This window comes from Helianthus annuus, chromosome 17 (genome assembly GCF_002127325.2).
Source record: "Helianthus annuus cultivar XRQ/B chromosome 17, HanXRQr2.0-SUNRISE, whole genome shotgun sequence".
In the NCBI taxonomy this organism is placed as follows: Eukaryota; Viridiplantae; Streptophyta; class Magnoliopsida; order Asterales; family Asteraceae; genus Helianthus; species Helianthus annuus.
Window position 1 is genome coordinate 116,375,081 of NC_035449.2, and position 22,985 is coordinate 116,398,065.

The window sequence follows — 22,985 nt, forward strand, 5'->3', positions numbered from 1 at the left end:
TCAGGTCCAAGTTGCAGGTCGTTCCCCGCCCTCAACTTGCGGGGGAATATCAGCCCAAATAACAAATTGGCCCATTATATTATTAGGCTAGGGTTTACGTCTATTTAAATCCATGTAATCTCTTTTCTAATTGTAATACAATCATTATTATTGAGTTAATTATGGGCATTCCATGATAATTGGATGTGAGGGGGTGTGAGGGTCTATTGTTGGGTGTTGTGAGTGATGGAAATGTCCACTAAAAAAGGTTGTAAGAGATGGAATAATGGTTGATGACATGACGAAACTTGATTAGATGTTGTAAGTGATAGAAATTTTTGCAAGTGATAACCACCTCCTCCCCATTATGTAAAGTGTTTTCGTGCGTAGGGTTTTGGAGGGATACCAAGTTAATCAAGAAAGCAATTATCAAAACAAAAAAGAAAGCTAAGATTCTTTATCCTCTTAAGTATACGAAGTTAACATCCTCAAAAAACAATAAGGCATCCTATGGAAGAATTTTGAGCGGGTACTAAAAGACATGGAGATAAAAATAAACTATGTAGGACCATTAAAGTTAAAAGTTTAGAAAAAGAAAAACCAGGTTTCTCGAATTAAATTCATAAGAACAAATGAATTAACATCTATCTGATGATTCTGAGTATATATAACAAGGTATTCATCAAGTAGATACAAACCACAACCTTAATGTTTTGGATATTCCGTTTTTTTTTTTTTTTTTTTTTTTTTTTGTGAAAAAAAAAACATTCAAAAATGGAAAAATGACATTATGATCAACTTAAGAATATATCTGGGATCTGAAGACTTCAAGATGATTGCCAGTCTTTCCTTATATCAAACGTATAATTCAACTCCAAGTAACACTTATTATCATCATCAAGAAACTGCAAAAGATTGAGAAACCCATGTGGGTGTAGTTAGAATAATGTAGAAATTACAATATTTGTTGAAGTCATGTGAGGATGACAATATATTCTATTAAATTAGTTAGTTCATGGTTGTATAACTTTGGGAGCGAAATCAGCAAAATTGCTCCTAGGGTCACATCAAAAAGATATTTCATTGCTTTTCTTCGACACTTTATTAAGGGGTGGGGGTGGTTATCATTCATCACTTACTCCTCACTCACAATACTCAATCAAGTTCTGTCATGTCATCAACCATTTTTCCATCAATCACAACCTTTTCTAGTGGCAATGATCATCACTCACAACACCCAACAATAAACCCTCACACCCCCTCACATCCATTTATCGCTCACACCCTATCACTCGTTGAATTTATCACGCTGAACATTCCATCACTCGTGGACTTTGTAGGTGGCGGTGGTAAGTTGCATGCTTCCACGCGTGAACAATGGCCCATCACGGACCACCCCCATTGCCCCAAAGATATAATCTGTTTTTTTTTTAACAGTAATTTTTATACCTAAATCATGGTTGTAAAAGTCCCGACTAGGCTCCGAGTACCCCCCGAGTACTCGCTACAAGGTAGGTTGCCGAGGCACGAGTACTCTTCTCCCAGGCCAATTACTCCCCGAGTACTCCCGAATACTCCCGAGTACCTCCCGAGTACTCCCGAATCCGACTAGGGAGCGCCTAGCGACTTTTGCAACCATGACCTAAATACCACATAATTTTACGCTTATATTTAAACCTACACTATTTTTTTCGGGGCAAACACCATACTAGTCAAAGGTTTAATTTTTATGAATAACTTGTAATATGTAGTTTAAACAAACAAAATTAAATTTATAGTAAATTGCCAAAATCGTCCCTGAGGTTTGGGCATATTTGTTATTTTCATCAAAAACAACTTTTTTTTGTACAATATAGTTCTTCACGTTTGGAATTTTTTACCATTTTCATCCAAACGTTTAATTTGCTTTATTTTTTCTATTTTTTTTAGTCAAAAGTTGATTCTGATTGACCTACTATTAAATTAAATTATAAACAAACTCAATACGATTACAAACTAATGGCAGGTGGACGAGCAACAAACTGCGCCACTACCCAAACATTTGGATTAAAATGGTAAAAAATCACAAATCTCAGGTCAAATGTTTGGATGAAAATGACAAAAAATCTCAAAAGTGAAGGATTATATCTTAAATGAAGTTTGGAAAAATAAAAGAGAATCAAAACCAAGAAGTGCTGGTGTATTTCGTGAACCACCTAGTAGTACAAAAGAGCTCGAGAAAAAACTGAAACTTGATTTGGGGTACCTTAGTTTTCGCTGAATATGATCCTCTAGCAAGTATCCCAGATGGAGTGGTATCTTCTGGAATTTCATGGGTATAAAGCTCTTGTTGAGGACTGAAAGTGCCAATCATTTCTTTGGTTTTGTCAACTGTAAACAAAGTCACCAAACTGTTCTAGAGATCTATGTGCACATGTACAGAATAGGCATGTAAATAGTTTGATCACTAACAATTCATACCTTTGAGACCAGTTTTCCAGACTGTATTGGTGTACTTGAGACCAGACACAATGTTGTTACCAACTTGGAAAGTGAATTTGATCGCGTAACGACTTCCTTCTTTCAGCGTAAACCATGTTCCTTTAACTTTACCGCTATCCGGAATAGGAAGAAGCAAATCCTCTCTACCAGGTGATACAATAGCAAGGCTTAAGATCTTGACTTCTGGGTCTAGTGTTTCTGTACCAATAATATTAATAACATTAAAGCAATAAACATCACCAGAAAGAAAGACTGAAAAAGGTTTGTTTATTTTAACTAAAAGAATGTATAAGGCTCTCACTATCTGCACACCAAGTCAGGCTATCTGCACAATTAGGGTTTGCATACGCTGCGTATTGGTCAATACGCAGCGTATAGGGTTACCTGAATACGCTGCGTATTGGTCAATACGCAGCGTATATAAGTGGTAGGTACACGACCAGACAGTCAAACCTAGTACCATGTCAAATCAGTCTTACATAGGGTGCGTATTGATCAATACGCACCGTATTGATAGACTGATTTGACCTGATACGATGTTGTCCAGGGCACGTGAATAAAGTAATACGGTGAGTAGGGATCAATACGCTACGTATTGACATGCCAGATGAAAGTCTATTTATCCCTCCATTCATATCTGTTACCCATCACCCGACATATACTTTGCTTTCCTTTTCATCTTCTTCTTCAGTAAATTGTTAGTTTTTGGTTCAACCTTGTTAAAATGTCATCATTTTGGAAGGATAATTATTTCGGTAATCGTTATTCTAACGACACATGGGGATCAAATGCTGCCAATGAGGAGGAGGAGGTTGTGTCTGGAGTCCCTGTTAATCAAGAAACACAGTTGCCAGACTTGAACAAGACTCCCACTCCACCTGTTGATGAACCAAATTACCCGGCGCATCAAGTGTGTCCAGATTACGGATACGGGTATGAATCTCCGTACGTGCAACAAAGTGGATACGGTGTTGAGAATGCACCTGTTGATGAACCATATTACCCGTCGCAGCAATCGTATCCGGGTTATGGGGTATACGGGGATGAAGGTGGATACGGAAGTTACAGTGGATACGGTGGTGATGGTGGATACGGGGGTGAAGGTGGTTACAGTGGATATGGGGGCTACGGTGGATACGATAGATATGGGGGTGACGGTGGTTACAGTGGATACGGGGGTGAAGGTGGTTACAGTGTATACGATAGATCTAGGGATGAAGTTGGATACGGTGGATACGAAGAACATGGTGGATATGGTTATGAGTCCCGTAACACATCACTTTATGAACCATCTACCCCGGGCAATCCATTTCAAGTAAATGAGGTATCACATTAAAATAATTATTGTTATTATTATTATAATTATAATTGTTATTATTATTATTATTATTATTGTTAAAAATAATATAATTATAATAATTATTATTATTGTTATTATTGTTAAAATACTTTAATTACAATTATAATTGTAATTATTATTATTATTATTATTATTATTATTATTATTATTATTATTATTATTATTATTATTATTATTATTATTATTATTGTTGTTGTTGTTGTTAAAAATATTATAATTATAATTATTATTATTATTAAAAATTGTATTCTTTTTATAATAATAATCTAGTTAGTCTAATTAACAAAATGGTTAGTTTAAACCTAACTTAGTTAGTTAAATCATAGTTATATCCTAACTAGGTTAGCATTTAATACAAGGGACCACTAACTGAGTTAGAGAACTCAGTTAGTCCAGTTAAGTGCCAAAAACAATAAAAAGTCCCTGAAGTTTCAAATTTTACAAAAATAGTCCCTGAAGTTTCAAAAATTGACAAAACAGTCCCTAAAGTTTTGAAAATTGACAAAAATGGTCCCTGAAGTTTCGAAAATTGACAAAAATGGTCCCTGAACTTTCGAAAATTGACAAAAATGGTCCCTGAACTTTCGAAAATTGCAAAAATGGTCCCTGAACTTTTGAAAATTGACAAAAATGGTCCCTGAACTTTCGAAAATTGACAAAAATGGTCCCTGAAGTTTCGAAAATTGACAAAAATAGTCCCTGAAGTTTCAAAAATTGACACAAATGGTCCCTATACTGTTCAGTTAAGTATGCTAACTGAGTTAGTGTTTAAAGATGAAATCTTTATATGAAAGTTAACCTTGTTAAATCATTCTGTTAAAATAGTTTCAATAATAACCATATTAGTACCTGAAGTATGAGTTTCGATTATATTATTATTATTATTATTATTATTATTATTATTATTATTATTATTATTATTGTTGTTGTTGTTGTTATTATTATTATTAATGTCTTTTTGACACAAATGGTCCCTGAAGTTTCGCTTATATTATTATTAACGTAACTTTTTTTAGTGTTTCATGTCTCTAACTGATTTGAAGAATTGGGTACAAGAAACGGGAAAGGATAATGGTTACGTAATTGTTACCCGCCGATCAAAAAATATTGGCGGTACTACTGGGATGGTATGGCTTGTGTGCGACCGTAGTGGTGAACACCGTAGTAAAGCAACAGTTAGGAAAGCTGGTAGCAAAAAAATCGGCTGCCCATTTTCATTACTCGCCATCCGGGACGTGACGAACGACACGTGGGAGTTAAAAGTGGACTGTGCGAACCATAACCACGAACCTACGACGAGTCTGTTGGGCCACGCTTTTGTGCGAAGATTTACTAAAGCCGAATACAAGCTAGTGGAGCAGCTAACTGCTCAAAACATGGAGCCACGTATCATATTTCAAACCCTAAGAAAGCAGTTCCCCGACAGCCTGCACGTTCAAAAAGACGTGCAAAATGCGGTACAAAAAATTAGAGCGACAATAATGGACGGAAAGAATCCTATTCAGGCACTGGAAAGCCTGCTGCATGACCGCCGATTCATTTACGACACCCGACAAGATCCCAAAACAGATGTCGTAACAGAGATTTTCTTTGTTCATCCTTATTCAATCACTATGTGGCGTGCATTCCCGCACGTGATGTTGATCGACGCGACCTACAAAACAAACCTCTACAACATGCCATTTGTCCAGGTTGTGGGTATGACGTCGACTGGGAAGTCTTTTTGTATCGCACATGCCGTTATTTGTAAAGAACGAAGGGGTAACTACGTGTGGGTGCTTGAGCGGATCAAGTCAATATTGCATGAATGTATGATGCCGCGTGTGATAGTCACGGATAGGGAGCTTGCCCTAATAAACGCGTGTTCTAAAGTATTCCCGAACGCAAAAAGGCTTCTATGCCACTTTCACATCCAACAAAATATAGCTAGAAAGTGCAAGTCAGGGTTCGATAAAGAAGATTGGGGGAAATTTATGTCGTACTGGCGGACATTGTGCGAATCTTCATCAGAGCCCATGTACAAGTACAACTTGGAGAAAATGTATAACCGACTCGTGGTTGCCAACCGAGAAAGTAAGTGTTCCTTCAACAAACGACTCACCCAATCTATTATATTTCACACACGCTTTTACATTTCATTATTTTATTTTTACAGGTGTCTATGATTACGTCTACGAAAACTGGCTCAAAGACTACAAAGAAATGTTCGTTTATGCGTGGACCGATAAGTGTCGCAACTTTGGTCAGCGCACCACCAACAGAGTTGAGAGCCAGCACGCAAATTTAAAAAGATACATTACGCGCGGGAGTTCATTGGAGCGAATAGCAAGATGCATCATTGATATAGTTGAAACTCAGTACGATGAAATACAAAAAAGTTTCACTGAGAGCATCGAAAAAACGATGAACCACCACAGACACCGAATGTTGGACAACCTACGTGGAAAGGTTTCCCATGAAGCACTTGATTTGCTGGAAAAAGAGCTACTGAGGAAGATGGATGTGTTGCGGAAACTTAACGCATCATGTGGTTGCCATATGTGGCTTAGCAAAGGATTGCCGTGTGCTTGTACGATTTAGCTGTTTCTCACACCGTATTAACTTAACTGTGCAGGGCGTATAATACAACTCGACGAGATAGATGTATTCTGGCGTAAGCTTGACTTGCTCCCTTGTAAACTGGTAGACGAGGAGGTCGATATTGTAGCAGAGCTCAATAATGTGCGGCAACATTTAGAGGCGCAGTCCCCCGTTCAGCAAAAGAGTATGCTTTCAAAGATAAAAGCGGTTTTCACCCCGAAATCGTCAACCAAGAAACCACCGATCGTCCAGCAAAACACTCGCGGTCGGCCTACATCAAAGAAAGTACAAGAAAGGCTAGATGAAGCTGCGAGGTTAGACCAAGCTGCGAGATACAGCTCCTATGGCGAGGACAGCAACGTAATTACCGCTTCCCCCAAGCATAGGTACGATTTACCCCGACACAGCTCATACGTACCGTCAGAGGGCTCTCGTGGAACTGGTTTGTTTGTGAAGTCTGAAAAACCTAAAATGCAACCAAACAGTTCAACAAGTTCTAAAAAGAAGGAGACGAGGGATGATAAGGTTTTTCCATTAATAAAGGGGGACGAGCACTTGTTATGCATTAAGAGGTTTAAGAATCAAATTCCATCAGAGTTTCGCTCTTACATATCGCGTATACAAGATGTGACCCCAGACGGTCATTGTGGGTACAAGTCTGTGGCTGTCGGGTTAGGTTTTACGGAACACGCATGGCCCAATATTCGAAGAGATTTACTACTGGAGATTGACCATAACAAACCGCGTTGGAAGCATGTATTCGAAACATATAACGAAGGAGACTTTAAACGAATACGTAAGAGCATCGAATGGCATTCAGTGAAAGGGTGCGATGAAAGTCACTGGATGGAAATGCCCCAGGTAGGGCTTCTCATAGCGCAAAGGTATAATATTGTCCTCCACGTGCTAAGCATTGAATGGAGCTCTACCATCTTCCCATTAACGGATGCCCCACTAGATCCACGACCTCAAGCGATAACGCTTATACATGTTCACGGGGGACACTTCATACATGCTAAGTTGGAAGGAGACTACCCCATGCCTTTAGTGAACCCGCTGTGGTCGGCACATCGATCAATAGCTGCGAAACGGTGGGAAGAAATGTATACACCGCGGTTAGAGCACTACTACGAGTTAATGCATCCTAAATCAGACCGAGACAAAGACAGAGAACCGAGTTTAAATGTTATCGAAGATTAAGCGGAAACTTGTATTTTTGTAAATTGTAGAAATTTTTTAATTTATAATGTTTTTATCATTTTTAATTTTTATAATTCAAATAATATCATTTTTAATTCATTTATAATTTATAATTTATAATTTATAATTTATAATTTATAATTTATAATTTATAATTTATAATTTATAATTTATAATTTATAATTTATAATTTATAATTTATAATTTATAATTCAAATTTTTATAAACATAATTTTTGGATTATTTTTAGTTTCTCTAAATACAAACGAAGAAAAAAACAAAAAAACAAAAAAAGGTCTTATAAGGTGCGTAGGGATCCCTACGCATCGTATGTTAACCAAATGACAATAAAGCCCCTCTTTTGGCTTCCTTTAGCCTCAGAACAAGGGTAAAAAGGTAAAATGAGACAAAACAAGGCAGCGTATTGATCAATACGCATCGTATGTCAAAGGCGGACAATTTTCCCCCCAAATTGAAGTTTGAAAATATAAATATGTTAAATTACGATTTTGCCCTTCTGTTAGGGCTATACGGGGCTAAATATAAGGGCAAAAAGGTCATTTTCGGACCTTTATATACGCTTCGTATGGATCTCTACGATGCGTATATAATTGTCATTATAATGACCTTTATACCCTTCTACACATGCTTCGTATAGGCTAAACAGAAGGGTATAAAGGTCATTGTGATGACCTCTTATATACGTATCGTAGAGCTCAATACGAAGCGTATATAGAAGTGGACAATGACCTTTTTGCCCTTATATGAAGCCCCGTATAGCACTGATAGAAGGGCGAAATGGTAATTTCAGACTTTTGCATACGCTTCGTATTGATCTCTACGATGCGTATAGGTTCTGATATAAATCAGGAAAACCCCTACGCAGCGTATGTTCTTCCCCAAATTACACACAAAACCTCTACGAACCCCTACGAAGGCGACTACGTATTTCCGACCGTATACACGCGAATTCGAAGTATAAACGAGGTATATACTCAACCTATTTAAGTAATTTTGATTTTTTTAGTATTTTATCCGTAAATTAGGGCTGTATCATAGGTAAATTAGGGTTTACAGTGAATTAGGGGTGTTTGTTTGATTTGTTTGATTAGGGTTTACAGTGAATTAGGGGTGTTTGTTTGATTTGTTTGATAAGGGTTTACAGTGAATTAGGGGTATTTGTTTGATTTGTTTGATTAGGGTTTACAGTGACCATTTTTGTAAATTTATCAAACCTCAGGGACCATTTTTTTTAAATTTATCAAACCTCAGGGACCAATTTTGTAAACACATCAAACCTCAGGGACCATTTTTGTAAATTTATCATCAGTAAGGCGCGTACGGGCCTAACGGGCAACTAGGGACTTAGTTTCGACGCTCCTTAGGCCCGTACGCGCCTTACGGACGACGTCGACTAAATAATAAAAAAAACATTATTTAGTCGACGTCGTCCGTAAGGCGCGTACGGGCCTAACGGGCAACGACGGACTTAGTTTCGACGCTCGTTAGGCCCGTACGCGCCTTACGGACGACGTCGACTAAATAATAATATATTATTTAGTCGACGTCGTCCGTAAGGCGCGTACGGGCCTAACGAGCGTCGAAACTAAGTCCGTCGTTGCCCGTTAGGCCCGTACGCGCCTTACGGACGACGTCGACTAAATAATATTTACGGACTTAGTTTCGGCGCTCGTTACGACGGACTTAGTTTCGACGCTCGTTAGGCCCGTACGCGCCTTACGGATGACGTCGACTAAATAATAAAAAAATATTATTTAGTCGACGTCGTCCGTAAGGCGCGTACGGGCCTAACGAGCGTCGAAACTAAGTCCGTCGTTGCCCGTTAGGCCCGTACGCGCCTTACGGATGACGTCGACTAAATAATAAAAAAAATATTATTTAGTCGACGTCGTCCGTAAGGCGCGTACGGGCCTAACGAGCGTCGACTAATTAATATTTTTTTTATTATTTAGTCGACGTCATCCGTAAGGCGCGTACGGGCCTAACGAGCGTCGAAACTAAGTCCGTCTTATATGTAGTAACTGCGTACAGGCCTAACGAGTGTCTCTGGAATATAACAGGTTCTGTGTGAATTTAAAGTTCAGAAGGCTTTATACGCTGCGTATTGATCAATACGCAGCGTATACGAAGTGTCAGTATACGCTGCGTATAGGGCAATACGCCGCGTATTAGCAGTTACTACATATAAGAATTAAGTTCCATGTTCTAACAGCTCCGGAACGGAGGATAAACTGGTTAAGGCGTTACGGTTCTAAATGATAGGTCACGAATTCGAATCATGCTAAGGGCCGGTTCTTTAAAGAAGACCCCCTTTTATACTGATTTTATATATATTTACACTTTGGTCCCTGGTGTTTCATTTTTTATAAAAATGGTCCCTGAAGTTTCATGAAATTACAAAAATGGTCCCTGATGTTTGATAATTTAGATAAATGGTCCCTGATGTTTCCAGGATTTACAATAATGGTCCCTTATGTTTCAGGAATTGACACAAAATGTTTCCAGGTATGAAGTGTCAAATTTTACCAAGTTTATATACGCTGCGTATTGGTCAATACGCAGCGTATAGAAACCTGGCAAAAATTTGACACTTCAAACCTACCAAAATGACCCCAAATGTGCATCAGTTTTATATACGCTGCGTATTGACCAATACGCAGCGTATAGGGACCTTGTTTTCTGTGCAATGATTGGTAATCAGGCACTGAGATCTATGGTTTATCTACGCTGCGTATTGGTCAATACGCAGCGTCTTGGGTTAACCTTATAGGCTGCATATTGACCAATACGCAGCGTAGATAAACCCTAACTTTTGCTAGGGTTTGGTGTGCCAATAGGCACTTTAGTGTGCCAATAGGCACACTCATGTATAAAACAATTCTAACATCTCATTACCGGCAACTGAGTTGATGTCCACAGCTCCAAGAAGTTGTGCTTTCCATCTCATCAAGCTCTCATCATCCTATTAAATAGTAAGCATTAACACTACAAATAAGAGGGCATTCTATACATATATATCAAGAAAAAAACTATGGATAGTCTCTCAGTAGAGATCCGTGGGGAAAACGGTCGGTAAAAGACTTAACCAACCGATCACCGACGGAGATCATGATCAAATGGCCGTGTCAATATCACCACTGATTACCGATGGTACATTTTCCATCATAACTTTCACCAATAGTTTACTGACGACTCACCTGACAGAGCTTTGGTCACTAATGCATTCTATGGCTAAATCTTGAGTGAATTTCAAGGATTGTCCTTTATTTTTGTACCCATTTTCAGACGCTGTCCTTTATGTTTAAAATTGACGAGTTTTGTCCTTTATGTTTTCATATCATACACGTTTTGTCCTTTAGGCCTAACCCAGTTAGTTTTTTCAGTTAAAATTGGTCATGTGCTTTGCACATGAGGGCATTTTTGTCAATTCAAAGGTTGCAGAAGCTTTGAGCTGTAAATCTGCCGTTGAACTTACCTTTGAATTGACAAAAATGCCCTCATGTGCAAAGCATATGACCAAATTTAACTGAAAAAACTAAATGCGTTAGGCCTAAAGGACAAAACGTGTATGATATGAAAACATAAAGGACAAAACTCGTCAATTTTAAACATAAAGGACAGCGCCTGAAAATTGGTATAAAGATAAAGGACAATCCTTGAAATTCACTCATAAATCTTTTTAATAACATTTGTAAAATTTACTTTCAACTTTTTGGTAACTTATCCTTTCCTTAAGAAAATTCATTGGCAATACTGACAAAACTGCGACGGGCGCTCATTTTTTATTGTGTTTCTTTTTGGAACTTGATTAAACTGTGGTTAATCCGTCAGTAATTACTAACGGAATTGTTCACCATTATAGCCAATTTTCTAGTAGTGAAAGAAATCTAAACACAAAAAAAAAACGAAACAATAAGCAGACCTTGTCTGCTTCATATTGTTCTTTAAGGGTGCGTCGAGGGCCGATTTGTATCTCCCCTTGAACTTCTTCATCATCATCTTCAGTTACACATAACGAAGTCGTGCTCATGTTCTTAGAAATGCATACCACCTCATCTGAATCTTCAACCTCTGAATCTGCTCCACAGTTGTCAACATCCTTTTTCTCCACAAATCCCATGTTCTAGGAACTTAGAACAATACCATTAAGAGCTAGCAGAATTTAATGATGTTCACCAATATCTTAATTAAATCACCAATGAATAAAGACCCATGATGAAACTAGAAAGAATATTATGTCTTTATAGGGTAAAAGATAACATGGGGGTCATGTCATTTTATAAATATTAAACGTGGAATATTTAAAAGACAGATAGTTTTAAAATAGGTCAAAGAATCAGAAAAGGAAAAGAAATCAAAAAGAAAATGAACTGATCCTTCCCAGAAGATAAGAATTAAGAAACATATACATTCGGGAATATTAATGTTTGGTAATTTGATGCAGATTTAGGGTGGGTGATGTGTTGTGTGAGAATATTATAGAGATCATGGTGGTCACTAAGGTGCACTATCTTCCATGAATATGAGACCACGAACTCAAATACATGCGACAGCTTAGCAATGACTGGATTGTCAGATATGAAAGATACCATTTTGACTTTTCTCTTTCTGTTTAAAAAAAAAAAAAAAGAAAATTATAGATAGAAAAACTGCCTAGAGTGTTCTATACAAATAGTTGCAAATATAGACTGTTACAGAAGGAGAAAAATCCCCGGTTCGGAACAAAAACACGAAGCCAATTAATGTACGGGCATCCCTCAGTGAATCTAGCAAACCATCAATAATTCGTCAATTAAAGTCGAAGAAAAGGATCATGGCTAAAGACGTCACTAGACTAACGAACATTAGTCACTTTAGATTACCTAACGTAGATCATGGTTAGATGCATGGGCGAAGCTTTTAAAGGGCGGGAGGGGGCGGCGGACCCCCCAAACTTTTCGCTCAGTAATGGAGAGCATGTAGTTTTCTTATAGAAATTTTTGAGTATATATACTTTTTCCACCCCCGGTTTTATAGAAAATTTTAGATCCGGTGACTTTCGTCCCCTCGGTCGAAAATCTCAAACTTCACGACTGATTAGATGGTCGTGGCAATATCATTGATGGAACTTTCACCAACAAATCATTAACGGAATTTTCATTAACGGATGTATTTAAAAGACTTAGTTTTGCTATTCAAAAAGGGTTTGCGGCGCGACTTATTGCTCGTTTACTAACTATCTCGATATAAATTCATAATACTTACGAAGTAAGAAGATTTTCAAATTATTTTAACATATTACCAAAGTGACATATCACTGACACAACTTTCACCGAGGTATTAGTGTCGAAATGTCCATCATTGTCTTTTTTTGTATTTTGACCCTAGCAATAGGAAAATCTGCCAATGATTACATACATAACAACGGGTGCTTAAAAATAGAGAGGGAGACCATTTTTTCCCACAAAAAGGCAATTTTCTAGTAGTGAACCTAGTCATGATGGTTTAGTTCTAGAGAGAAACAATTATGTGGGTTTAGGAGTAGATAAGAATGGGACACGAAGCATGCAAAAAATCTTAGGGGAATTTACTTTGCATTAAAGAGCAAACGTAATTAACCTTTATGTGTGTTGGCATAATTTGTAATCAAGTTTTCTTAATGTAGAAGATTGATCTTTTAATATTTCAATGATGAGAAGTGTTGACAATGAAACATTATATTTCTGTTTCCTATGGTGATATACATGTATCTTTTGTAGGGGAAAGTTGAAAGGTAATGTCTTAAAGGTTGAAATGGTAAATTAAAAAAAGGGAAGCCACGTAATATTGCAATAGATGTTTTTTTTTTTTTTTTTGAACGGCAAATTTGGATCACTGACGGACTACTGGAGTATCATCGTGCCATCAGCGAAACCACCCGATCATATCCATCTCCACTAGGCATAAAGCCTATACACCAATTCAGGAGGAAACCCAATAAATACGGGAAAACCCCCTTGTGGTAATCGAACCCAGGAACTATTGGTCCCAAAGCCTTATCCCACCCCCAAGATGCCACTAGGCTATATACATTCACGCAGTATTATAATGATTCTCTGACTTTCTAGTCTTTAGTTAGGGTTTTCACGAGTTCATTGTTTATTTTGGGGTTTGTTATATAAATTCATCATTCTTCAAGGGGTTCATTGTATGTATGTTCGAACTTCTTTAATGATGTCATATGTGGAACTTGAACCTAATATCTTCAAATCTATAAGTTCTTAAAGGTTTTGCCTTTACCAAGAATTTCATATGAGACTTTAATTAAGTTTTATTTTACAAAACCCTGTCTTTGTGACGCTTCCACTAACGAAACAACAGGGTCCATAATTGAGTAGATCCTCGGTGATCAAATTTTAATATAACATAACATAAGAACTTAGGAGTGGTGAAGTTTATAAAGGGAGAGAATGGACATGTTTTAGTCAACGAACATGACATTAAGCTGAGATGGCAAGCGTACTTTTACAATCATTTCAACAGTACGAGGGAGTACCAACAAGAAAATGACAATCCAACTACCCAAAGGAGATAATGGAATAATTGTTACTGTCGGTGCATCACACAGGGAGAGGTAAGGGCAGCACTTAGAAAGATGGGAAGGGCTAAGGCCGTCAGGCCGGATCACATACTAATTGAGGTGTAGAAGTGTTTGGGAGAAAAAGGAGTTCAATGGCTCCCATGTAATACCAGGGGAGGCAGCAGTGGCCAACACCGTTTATTAATGGCGGATATAATATTGAGAGAAAAGCTAAACAAGGGAGAGAGAGAGAGCAATGCGACCTAGGATCAGATTAGGAAATATGAAGGATGAAAAATTTGAAGTGTCTAGAGATAAGGTCATCTCAACGGCATCGACTCCAGTAGAGGGGGACACAGACAACATGTGGGAGGATATGGCGAATACCATTACTAATGTAGCGAAGGAGACTCTAGGGGTCACAACCGGATAAATATGTGACAACCCTCCAAATTACATGTATTCCGTACGATTCATTAATGTTAATTAAAGTGCTTGATGACTGTACTAAATTACTTAACTGCTTTCCGATTACTGTGTTATACTTACATGTGCTTGTTAACATACTAGTAGTGTACAGAAAAGTTACTAAATAGGCTGGTATGCTTTCTTGAGTGTTGAAAATTAAAAATGTTACAAAAATATATATATATATATATATATATATATATAGGACACTTTACGGATAAATTAAGCACTTATAAAGCACTAACTAATCATTTGTTTCCAACCAAATCACTAACTAATAGTTGAAAACCCAACCCTATACCCCCCCTGGCGACGGTCACCATGGGTGGCCCACCCATGGATTTGTTTCATTATTTAGTGGGATCTTGTTGCTAGTTAAGGAACACATTACACATGAGACAATAGCATGTTGGAGGTTATAAGTGTTAACCTCAAGTTCATCACCTTCTCACTTCACAACACCCATTTCACTCAAACACTCTCCTCCTCTCTTCCTTTGTTTCGGCCGACCCCAAGCACAACCACTATCACCATCATTCAAGCTCTTTCATCCAATCCACAAGCATACATAGGTGTTAAAGTGCAAACAACTAAGCTCGGTGTGTTCGGAAGCTCAAGGACCTCTCTTATCTTCTTTTAACCACCACATTTCATCACTTGAACTCCCCTAGCCTTGAGCTAGTGGTAAGAACTTAGATCCTTGCATTTTTCATCTTGTTTAAGTGGTTAATGATGTATCTTGATCAAAATGTTAAGAACCCTAATGAATCTTATGAAGAAGACATGAACATAAACTTGTTAGATGAAGAAATCATGATAAATACAAGTTGTTATCCATGTTGATCATTTTTTGCTAGTAGAAATGATGTGAATCATCATGTAGTCTTGCTAGAACATGATCTAGCAAGATGAGAAAGTAAAAATGTTGTAGGATGATGGAATCATCCACACATAAACTATGAACTTGAATGAAAGAATGTTTTCTTGAAAAATAAAGATCAAAGTAGGTTATAGTCATGTAGATCTAAAGATCTATGAGTGGTTTTTCGAAAGAAACAAGTGAAAAATATAAGTTTCATTAAAACTTGGATCTTACATAAACTAATCACATTTTTGGTGGATAAACAAGTGTAGAAACACTTGTATGACAAGAAAATTTCATGAAGAAATATTTTTAGAAAATAAGATTGGAAGTTGTAAACACACAAACTCTTTAAAAATAAAGTTTCTAAAGAACTAAACACATTTTAAAAGGTAACAAGACTTACTAAGGACACTAGCAAGTTACTACATATTTTTATAAATTTTCAAGTTCATGAGTTTATAGTTTATGCTTGTTTTTGGCAAGTTCGGTAAGTAGAGGTTGTATATTGTTGATTTGGTGATTGTTGAATGATTTTCACAAAAGAAAATGATATGCTTATAAGCATGGACACCTCCATTTACAAAGGAAACTCTGGCGAATTTTTTCTAAAATCCAACACTTAGAAAATATTCTTCTAACCAGTGTTTACAAATATATTTTTAACTTTATTTTCAAAATAAACTTCGCCCAAAGGTTTTGTTACAAAATACAAAGTATCGGAGGTTGACTTTACAAGTAAAATAGATAAATATATATTTAGAATATATATTTTATATTAGAACACTTGTGTGGATACTTGTTTATTTTGTGAGATAGTTATATTATTTTAGGGAAAAATAATGTAACTTAATAATATATCTTGACAGTTGAATTGTGTGGTATGTGGTAGAAGTAATGAGTAAATAAACCATACGTAGGATACGTGTTGTGCATGAGAAACTGATTGTTATCTGTATCTTATTAGGACGTGCTTGATTTCCTGATTAATAGAGTAATTAATCTAACCGAGCAAACCAAGGTGAGTTCACACACTTTCTAAGGCATGGGATTCCCGGTGGTTGGGAATGGGTTAAAGAATTTAAAACGGAATCTACATATCCTCCTTGGGTAGGATATGTACGGCCATCCTCCATAGGTAGGATGCCAATATTAATCCTGCGTATTCTCCTTGGGTAGAATACGTACGTTCGTCCTCCTTGGGTAGGACAACAACCTTAAAACTTACTAGACAAAACTCTATCATGAAGTCCCTCATTTTATATCAACTTAATCGTCGAGGCCAATGGCGAGCGGGTCATTAGTTAATAGAGCTATTAGGTTTAACAAACCTCACACCGTGCCAGTCGGACGGGCGTGTACTAATGGACTATGGTAAACTGTTAGTGATGATAGACACTGATGTAGGGCACAACTTATTTTCGTTAGTAGTCGATATGGTAACGGTCTAGTAGTTCACATGGGGAAGCCCCCACTGATTATGGATATGGTTTGGGTAATAAGGAAGGAACTGGTTAATCATACTTTCAACTATGGGGTAATTGTCACACCCCAACCAATGGCGGAAACATCGGGATGAGACGAAGTGTGAAGATTGCTCGAGACATCATAACACTATTTGTGACGATAATTAAATAATTCCCATTTCATTTCATAACTTTCAATTGTCAACATTATATAAACTCAAGTAACAACAACTTCAAAAGAAATACATGATAACATAAGCAAAATTGATACGACATATTAAACCTAAACGTCTATATGTGTATCTAGGCATCAACGCTACTTCTTTTCATAGCATCGTCATCATCAACCTGTAACATGTTTAAAATACAATTCAATGCAAAAGAAAAGGCGAGTATACAAGTTTGGTACGTACATAACAAAAGATAAGTTTTAAACAATTCCTCACAGCAAGCATGTGATTCAAGATAAACGATAAATATGGCATGTGTCTAACATATCAAACCAAGGAAACGCAACATGCTCATGACATTACCTCAAGTTTACGGGCGGGTCGTTAATCCTATAGCGCTATATATGTCACAGTTTGGCTCGTACGAAGTTAATGATAAGTTCAACACATAAGTTTCCCCCAAGTTTAAAGTATCAAGCAATCACGTATACAAGCATGTTATAGGAATGTTCATGTGTTTAAGCAAAATGTTCAAGTGTAAGTTTGTTGATAGGTAAACATGTTACACCCCAAAAGTGGTAAAAGTAAAAAGGGGAAATACGAGTATACTCACATAATTGCTAAGTCTTCCGATTATCCAAGCGTTGACGAGGGTACGAGTTTAGGAGGACGGAACACCGGGGTCACCCTATAAGGGCAAACGACGGTGCATGAGTGAATGGAATTCCAAAAGAACGAACGAGAGTGGTTATCCTAGATATTTAAAATACCACAACGGTCCCGTTAAATAAATGTATAAGTTAGATAAAGTACTTAGTTTATAATTAAGTTTTTCTTTTTAGACTTTTTGTTACATACTAAAAAATGTAATAGTTTCTAAATTTATGAAATTATCATATTAAAATGCTCATACTAAACAACCCTATTACAAAACGTATTGTCTGTGCATTTTTTTTTAAACATTTTGGCATAATGACATTTTGGTAATCGATGTTAATCTTTTAACATTGAACAAATCTTTTATAAATTATTCAACACATTAAGTTAAGGAAATAAAAATTTACACGAGAAGGTATGAAAGTTCTGGGTTAAATGATACCTAACTATAAATTTTATTGACTCTTGGTTTTAGGATAGTCGGTTTGTCTAAAAATTGTTTGTAAAAAAAGATTACATAAAAATAAATACGACAAAATAATAATACCAATAATAGTAAATTAATATGAGTGAACTCAAGTTATAAACAGCCATGGCCAAAGCTTTTACAACAACAAGACCAAATGGGTTTAGTTCCATTTAACAAAACAGAAGGTTTAATTCCATTTGAACATATTCACTGATGCTCGGGTGTTGTTAATTAGCAGGTTGAAAACAATAACGACGAAGGATTGAACAATACAAAAAAAAAGAAAAGATATACCGAAACGAAGATCCGCAGTTCCGGCTTGTCTCCTCGATCTCCGGCGCGTCGGGTCCTCCGGCAGGTTCCGACGTCGTCTTCGAGTTCCAGCAAGGCTCCGATTCGGTCTCCGGCGGCGTATGGTTTTTCCGGCGATGTGTATCTTTCTCCGGCTCCTCTTGCGCTCCAATGAAACTTGCGGGTTTAGGAGGTAGTTCGTGAGAGAAGTTGAGAACGGGATGGGGGTCGGAAAACGCCAGTGGTTTCGTGATTGCTCGAAAGAGCTTTGGGAAAAAGAAATGACTACCGAGTGGAGGTTCAGTCGGCTTTTGTAGGATAAAAAGAGACATGATTGTTGTTTCCATTGGTAACCAAAACCATCAAATGTATTCATTCAATTCTTTCAATGAGTAATTATGGAAAAGTACTCACAAGCAATTTGGTAGCCGCTTAGTGTCAGAATAATTTCTATTAAATTTTATTTATTTATTTTTTTATGATGTGTTTTCTTTTTAAATTATCAACTTTACGTTTTGTGCATTATACATGTTTACAACCTATTTTAGTATAAAGTCTACTTAACTTATGTTGTTATGTGAGGCGTAAATAATTCATTTTAATTAATAAAATTACTATAGAACATATAAAAAAAAACATTTATTAACATAATTATTTAAGATTTCAAAATTTGGGGTGTTACAAGAGTTAGGATTCGATTTTCAAAACGGGTCAGATTTTTTTCCTAGTGCCAATTTTGAAGGATGTTACAGTCTCCCCTACTTTAGTAAATTTCGTACCGAAATTTATTCGAAAGAAAGGCATTTAGGCTAAAGGAATGATTCTCTAATATCGAGAGTGGAAAGTTTTAAAACGTTTTGAAAAGTATGAAATTTGAGGAACAAAAAGATAGGTTCACAAAGAGAGTTTGTTTGGCTGAAAATGAATCGAAATATTTAGCATAAGTAAAAACATGTACGTGTGTAAGTTTAAACAACTTTGAGTCAAATTGGAGATGTATATATAAAATGTGTCGTGTTAAGAAGAAAATCTTTGTACAAAACGGTTTGTATTTTGATGAAAAGTGAGATGGTTTGTATAAAAGGGTTAAGAATAGTACTAAATCGCATATTTGTAGAAAATTGCCTTTTCAATAGGAATGAGGAGGTTTGGCGTTTTACATAAAACGATTTTGGAGGTGATAACTAACTACGAGTGTTTGCACAAATATAAATAATAGAAAGGTAGTTTCAAAAGCAAGGAGGTAGATTAGGATCGATAGTTTAAATCGATTAGATTATGAACGAGGTTCGTATAAAAGAAAGAGAATAATGGGGAGTAATAGGAGTATAAGAGTGAATGAGCGAATACGAATATAAGAATGACGTAAGTATCGGATAGACGAAAGTAGTGTGCTAAGAATGAAGTCTCGTCGTGAATAATCGGATATCGCACGCTTAGCAATGCGTTTGTGAGTTGTTAAAGTTCGCGTATTAGGTCTAAGTAGGTCTGCAAAACACCGAATTTCTCATGGCACGTTTTACGAAAGTTTGGTAACATGGTGAAAACACTTATATATAGGAAGTACCAGTGGCGTATCCACCATGTTTCTGACCATGTAACGTCCGTTTCGTATTCGGTGTCATGTTACGTTCCGTGTCTTCCCATACACAGTAGTACACTCTATGGTTCTCATGCGCTTGTCACAATAATCCTGTGTGCACCCGCGATTATTTTGATCGTCGCATGATCCGCATAGCTTGTACTAGTTGTGTATGAATCAGGGCATACAAAAAAAAACAAGAACGTGTACGTATAAGAATGTAGTATGTAAGCAAGTCCATGCTTAAGTATGTATGGGACCCACGTAAGCGAATCCCTCGGATTACGCTCGCGTACGGGTACGAATGTATGAATCATGAGTACGAATGAAAGTATCAGTATAAGTTTAAGTATAAGTATGCACGCAAGTATAAGAGTATAAACACAAATCGTATGGATAGTATGAGTATACGTATAAGTGTAAGTATAAATATAAAACGTATGAGTATGAGTGTAGGTACGAATAATAAAGATTGCATAAATAGTATAAACTGAGTCGAATTTAAGTATGTGAAAAGATCAAAAGGTTGAGTATGCAAATACGAATGATATAGATGAAATTGTCGTGAGATATCGACTAAAACTTGTACGATGATATGCATGTATCGTGGTTTAAGTGAAACGTCGAGTTTATCGAATCATAATAGATTGAGTTGATTTGGAAGGTAGAATATGGTTTGTAAATGTAAAGGAACATAAAGTACTCATTGGTTATGCATAACGTATTTTGTAATGAATGAAATGCTACTTTTTTTTAAAAAAAAAAAGAGTTTACGTATGTGAAGATTGTCGGTCCCCATGAAGTCTTCTAGCCCACGTGTTTTGAAATTTGGATGACGAATTATATGGTGTAGAAAAAGGTTTTCATAAATGACGGGTTTGCTTTATTTGCATCAAAACAAGAAATTTTGAATTTTGGAGGTTCTTGTGAAAACGTCGATTCATAGAAAAGAAATTTAGCAAAAAGACTTAGCGATTGTTTAAAAAAATTAACAAATGGTTTGTTGATTTTGAAAAGCATCTTTGGTAAAATGATCGTATAATATCTATAAGATCTTATAAGTATATGAGAAAGTTGGTTTGAATTCCGATTGGGAACGAAAGTCTTTAGTATGGTGATATAACGTAAGTGTGTTTTAGTGATTAAGTCGAATATGAAGTTCATGGGCAAGAGACTCATTGGGCCGATTAAATTGATGGGTAGCATCTCGTAAGGTTTTGAAATTTAGGTAATAAAACATTTTAAGACATGATTAAGAATCTTGTGTATATGATCTACGTGAAATGTATGATAGAATAAAGAATACCTTTGATAAATAATAAATTTGAAAATCGCATAAGTAGGGATTTGGTTAATGATAAACAATTTAGGTATAAAATATGATCGAGTTTGCATAATAAGATATTTTGAATGGACGTTTTGGTAACGATCACCTAGGTAAGGGAATCACCCCTAACTCGTTGGTGAGGTCGTTTTAAGAAAAAAAAGGGGAGTAGAGTTAATCGTCAAGGTAAGGAAGTCACTCCTATCTCGATGATATCTCTCCACTTATCGTTACAAGGAATATGAATTTAAAGTATATGAAGTCATGCATATGTATAAATGTATGAAAAAAATTTTCCAATGTGTTGTGTGTGTGAAAAGAGAAAATCGGAAGTAGATTTAAATTCAAAAAAGAATGGCATCGTATAAGATAAATAGTATAACACATGTTCGATTAAAATTTGGGATGGTTCCAAAATGGAACATTGACTAACCAAAGTGGTCGAAAGATCTTTCGAATTTGAGGAGCATGCTTTGGCCTAATAGGTAAAATACTCTCGCCGACAAGTCGGTTAACGGTATTTACCCTTCTGGTTACTACATGTACCAAATCAATTGAAATTTCGAGACTTGGCGGGATTTATGAAAATCAAGGAGTGGGACTAGTCGACAAGGTGCGGGTTTCACCCCTAACTTGGCGATTTAGTATCCTAAATGTGGTTGGTACTCGTCGGGTCAAAATTTGATTTCAACGCTTTGACGAGAGTCCACTAGAATTCAAAATTTGAATTTCTCCATCAAGGTGAGGATTTCACTCCTAACTTAGTGGTGAATTTCGTGTAAGAAAAGAAAAGTAGAAGGATTGAGAGTCATTCACCAAATTGTGGGTTTCACGCCTATTTTGGTAAACTCGTCTCGTTTGTATAATATGAGTGTTGTCGGATTTAGAATAAACAAGCAAAAGCCTTAGAAAAAGCGTATGTTAAAGAAATAAACGAACAAGTATAAACACATAACAAAACAAGTATTAACACATAAGAATAGCGTGTCAGATATTAACACATAAGCGACATATATGTTTAAAAAGATCAAAGGATAATAAATAAGAAGAAAATAAAGTAGCATGCAAGTAGTTTCAAGCAAACCATAAAAATAAAGCTCTAAAACTATAGACTAGGTAAAAGTATTCCTACTTTTCCTAATTCCCTATAGTTATGGCTCTGATACCAATCTGTCACACCCCAACCAATGGCGGAAACATCGGGATGAGACGAAGTGTGAAGATTGCTCGAGACATCATAACACTATTTGTGACGATAATTAAATAATTCCCATTTCATTTCATAACTTTCAATTGACAACATTATATAAACTCAAGTAACAACAACTTCAAAAGAAATACATGATAACATAAGCAAAATTGATACGATATATTAAACCTAAACGTCTATATGTGTATCTAGGCATCAACGCTACTTCTTTTCATAGCATCGTCATCATCAACCTGTAACATGTTTAAAATACAATTCAATGCAAAAGCAAAGGCGAGTATACAAGTTTGGTACGTACATAACAAAAGATAAGTTTTAAACAATTCC

The 22,985-nt window shown here is 36.4% G+C and overlaps 1 protein-coding gene across 1 annotated transcript; it reads right to left on the bottom strand.

The window, feature by feature from the left end:
* Positions 1 to 563: 563 nt before the first annotated feature.
* On the bottom strand, positions 564 to 11,905 carry LOC110921728 (rho GDP-dissociation inhibitor 1). The gene is made up of 5 exons (XM_022166077.2): positions 11,544 to 11,905; positions 10,517 to 10,583; positions 2,440 to 2,658; positions 2,225 to 2,349; positions 564 to 884 (listed from the first exon to the last, which is right to left on the bottom strand). The coding sequence occupies exons 1-5, from the start codon at positions 11,739 to 11,741 to the stop codon at positions 807 to 809; spliced, it is 687 nt and encodes a 228-aa protein (XP_022021769.1). The 5' UTR covers positions 11,742 to 11,905; the 3' UTR covers positions 564 to 806.
* Positions 11,906 to 22,985: the final 11,080 nt, after the last annotated feature.

What these genes read in the sequence shown, in the direction of transcription:
- LOC110921728 (XM_022166077.2), bottom strand. Translation starts at nt 11,741, where the DNA reads ATGGGATTTGTGGAGAAAAAGGATGTTGACAACTGTGGAGCAGATTCA. An exon ending in CTGGAAAACTGGTCTCAAAG is followed by an intron (nt 2,350 to 2,439) that starts GTATGAATTGTT and finishes CTTTGTTTACAG; the next exon opens with TTGACAAAACCAAAGAAATG. An exon ending in CATATTCAGCGAAAACTAAG is followed by an intron (nt 885 to 2,224) that starts GTACCCCAAATC and finishes AATCTTTTGCAG; the next exon opens with TTTCTTGATGATGATAATAA.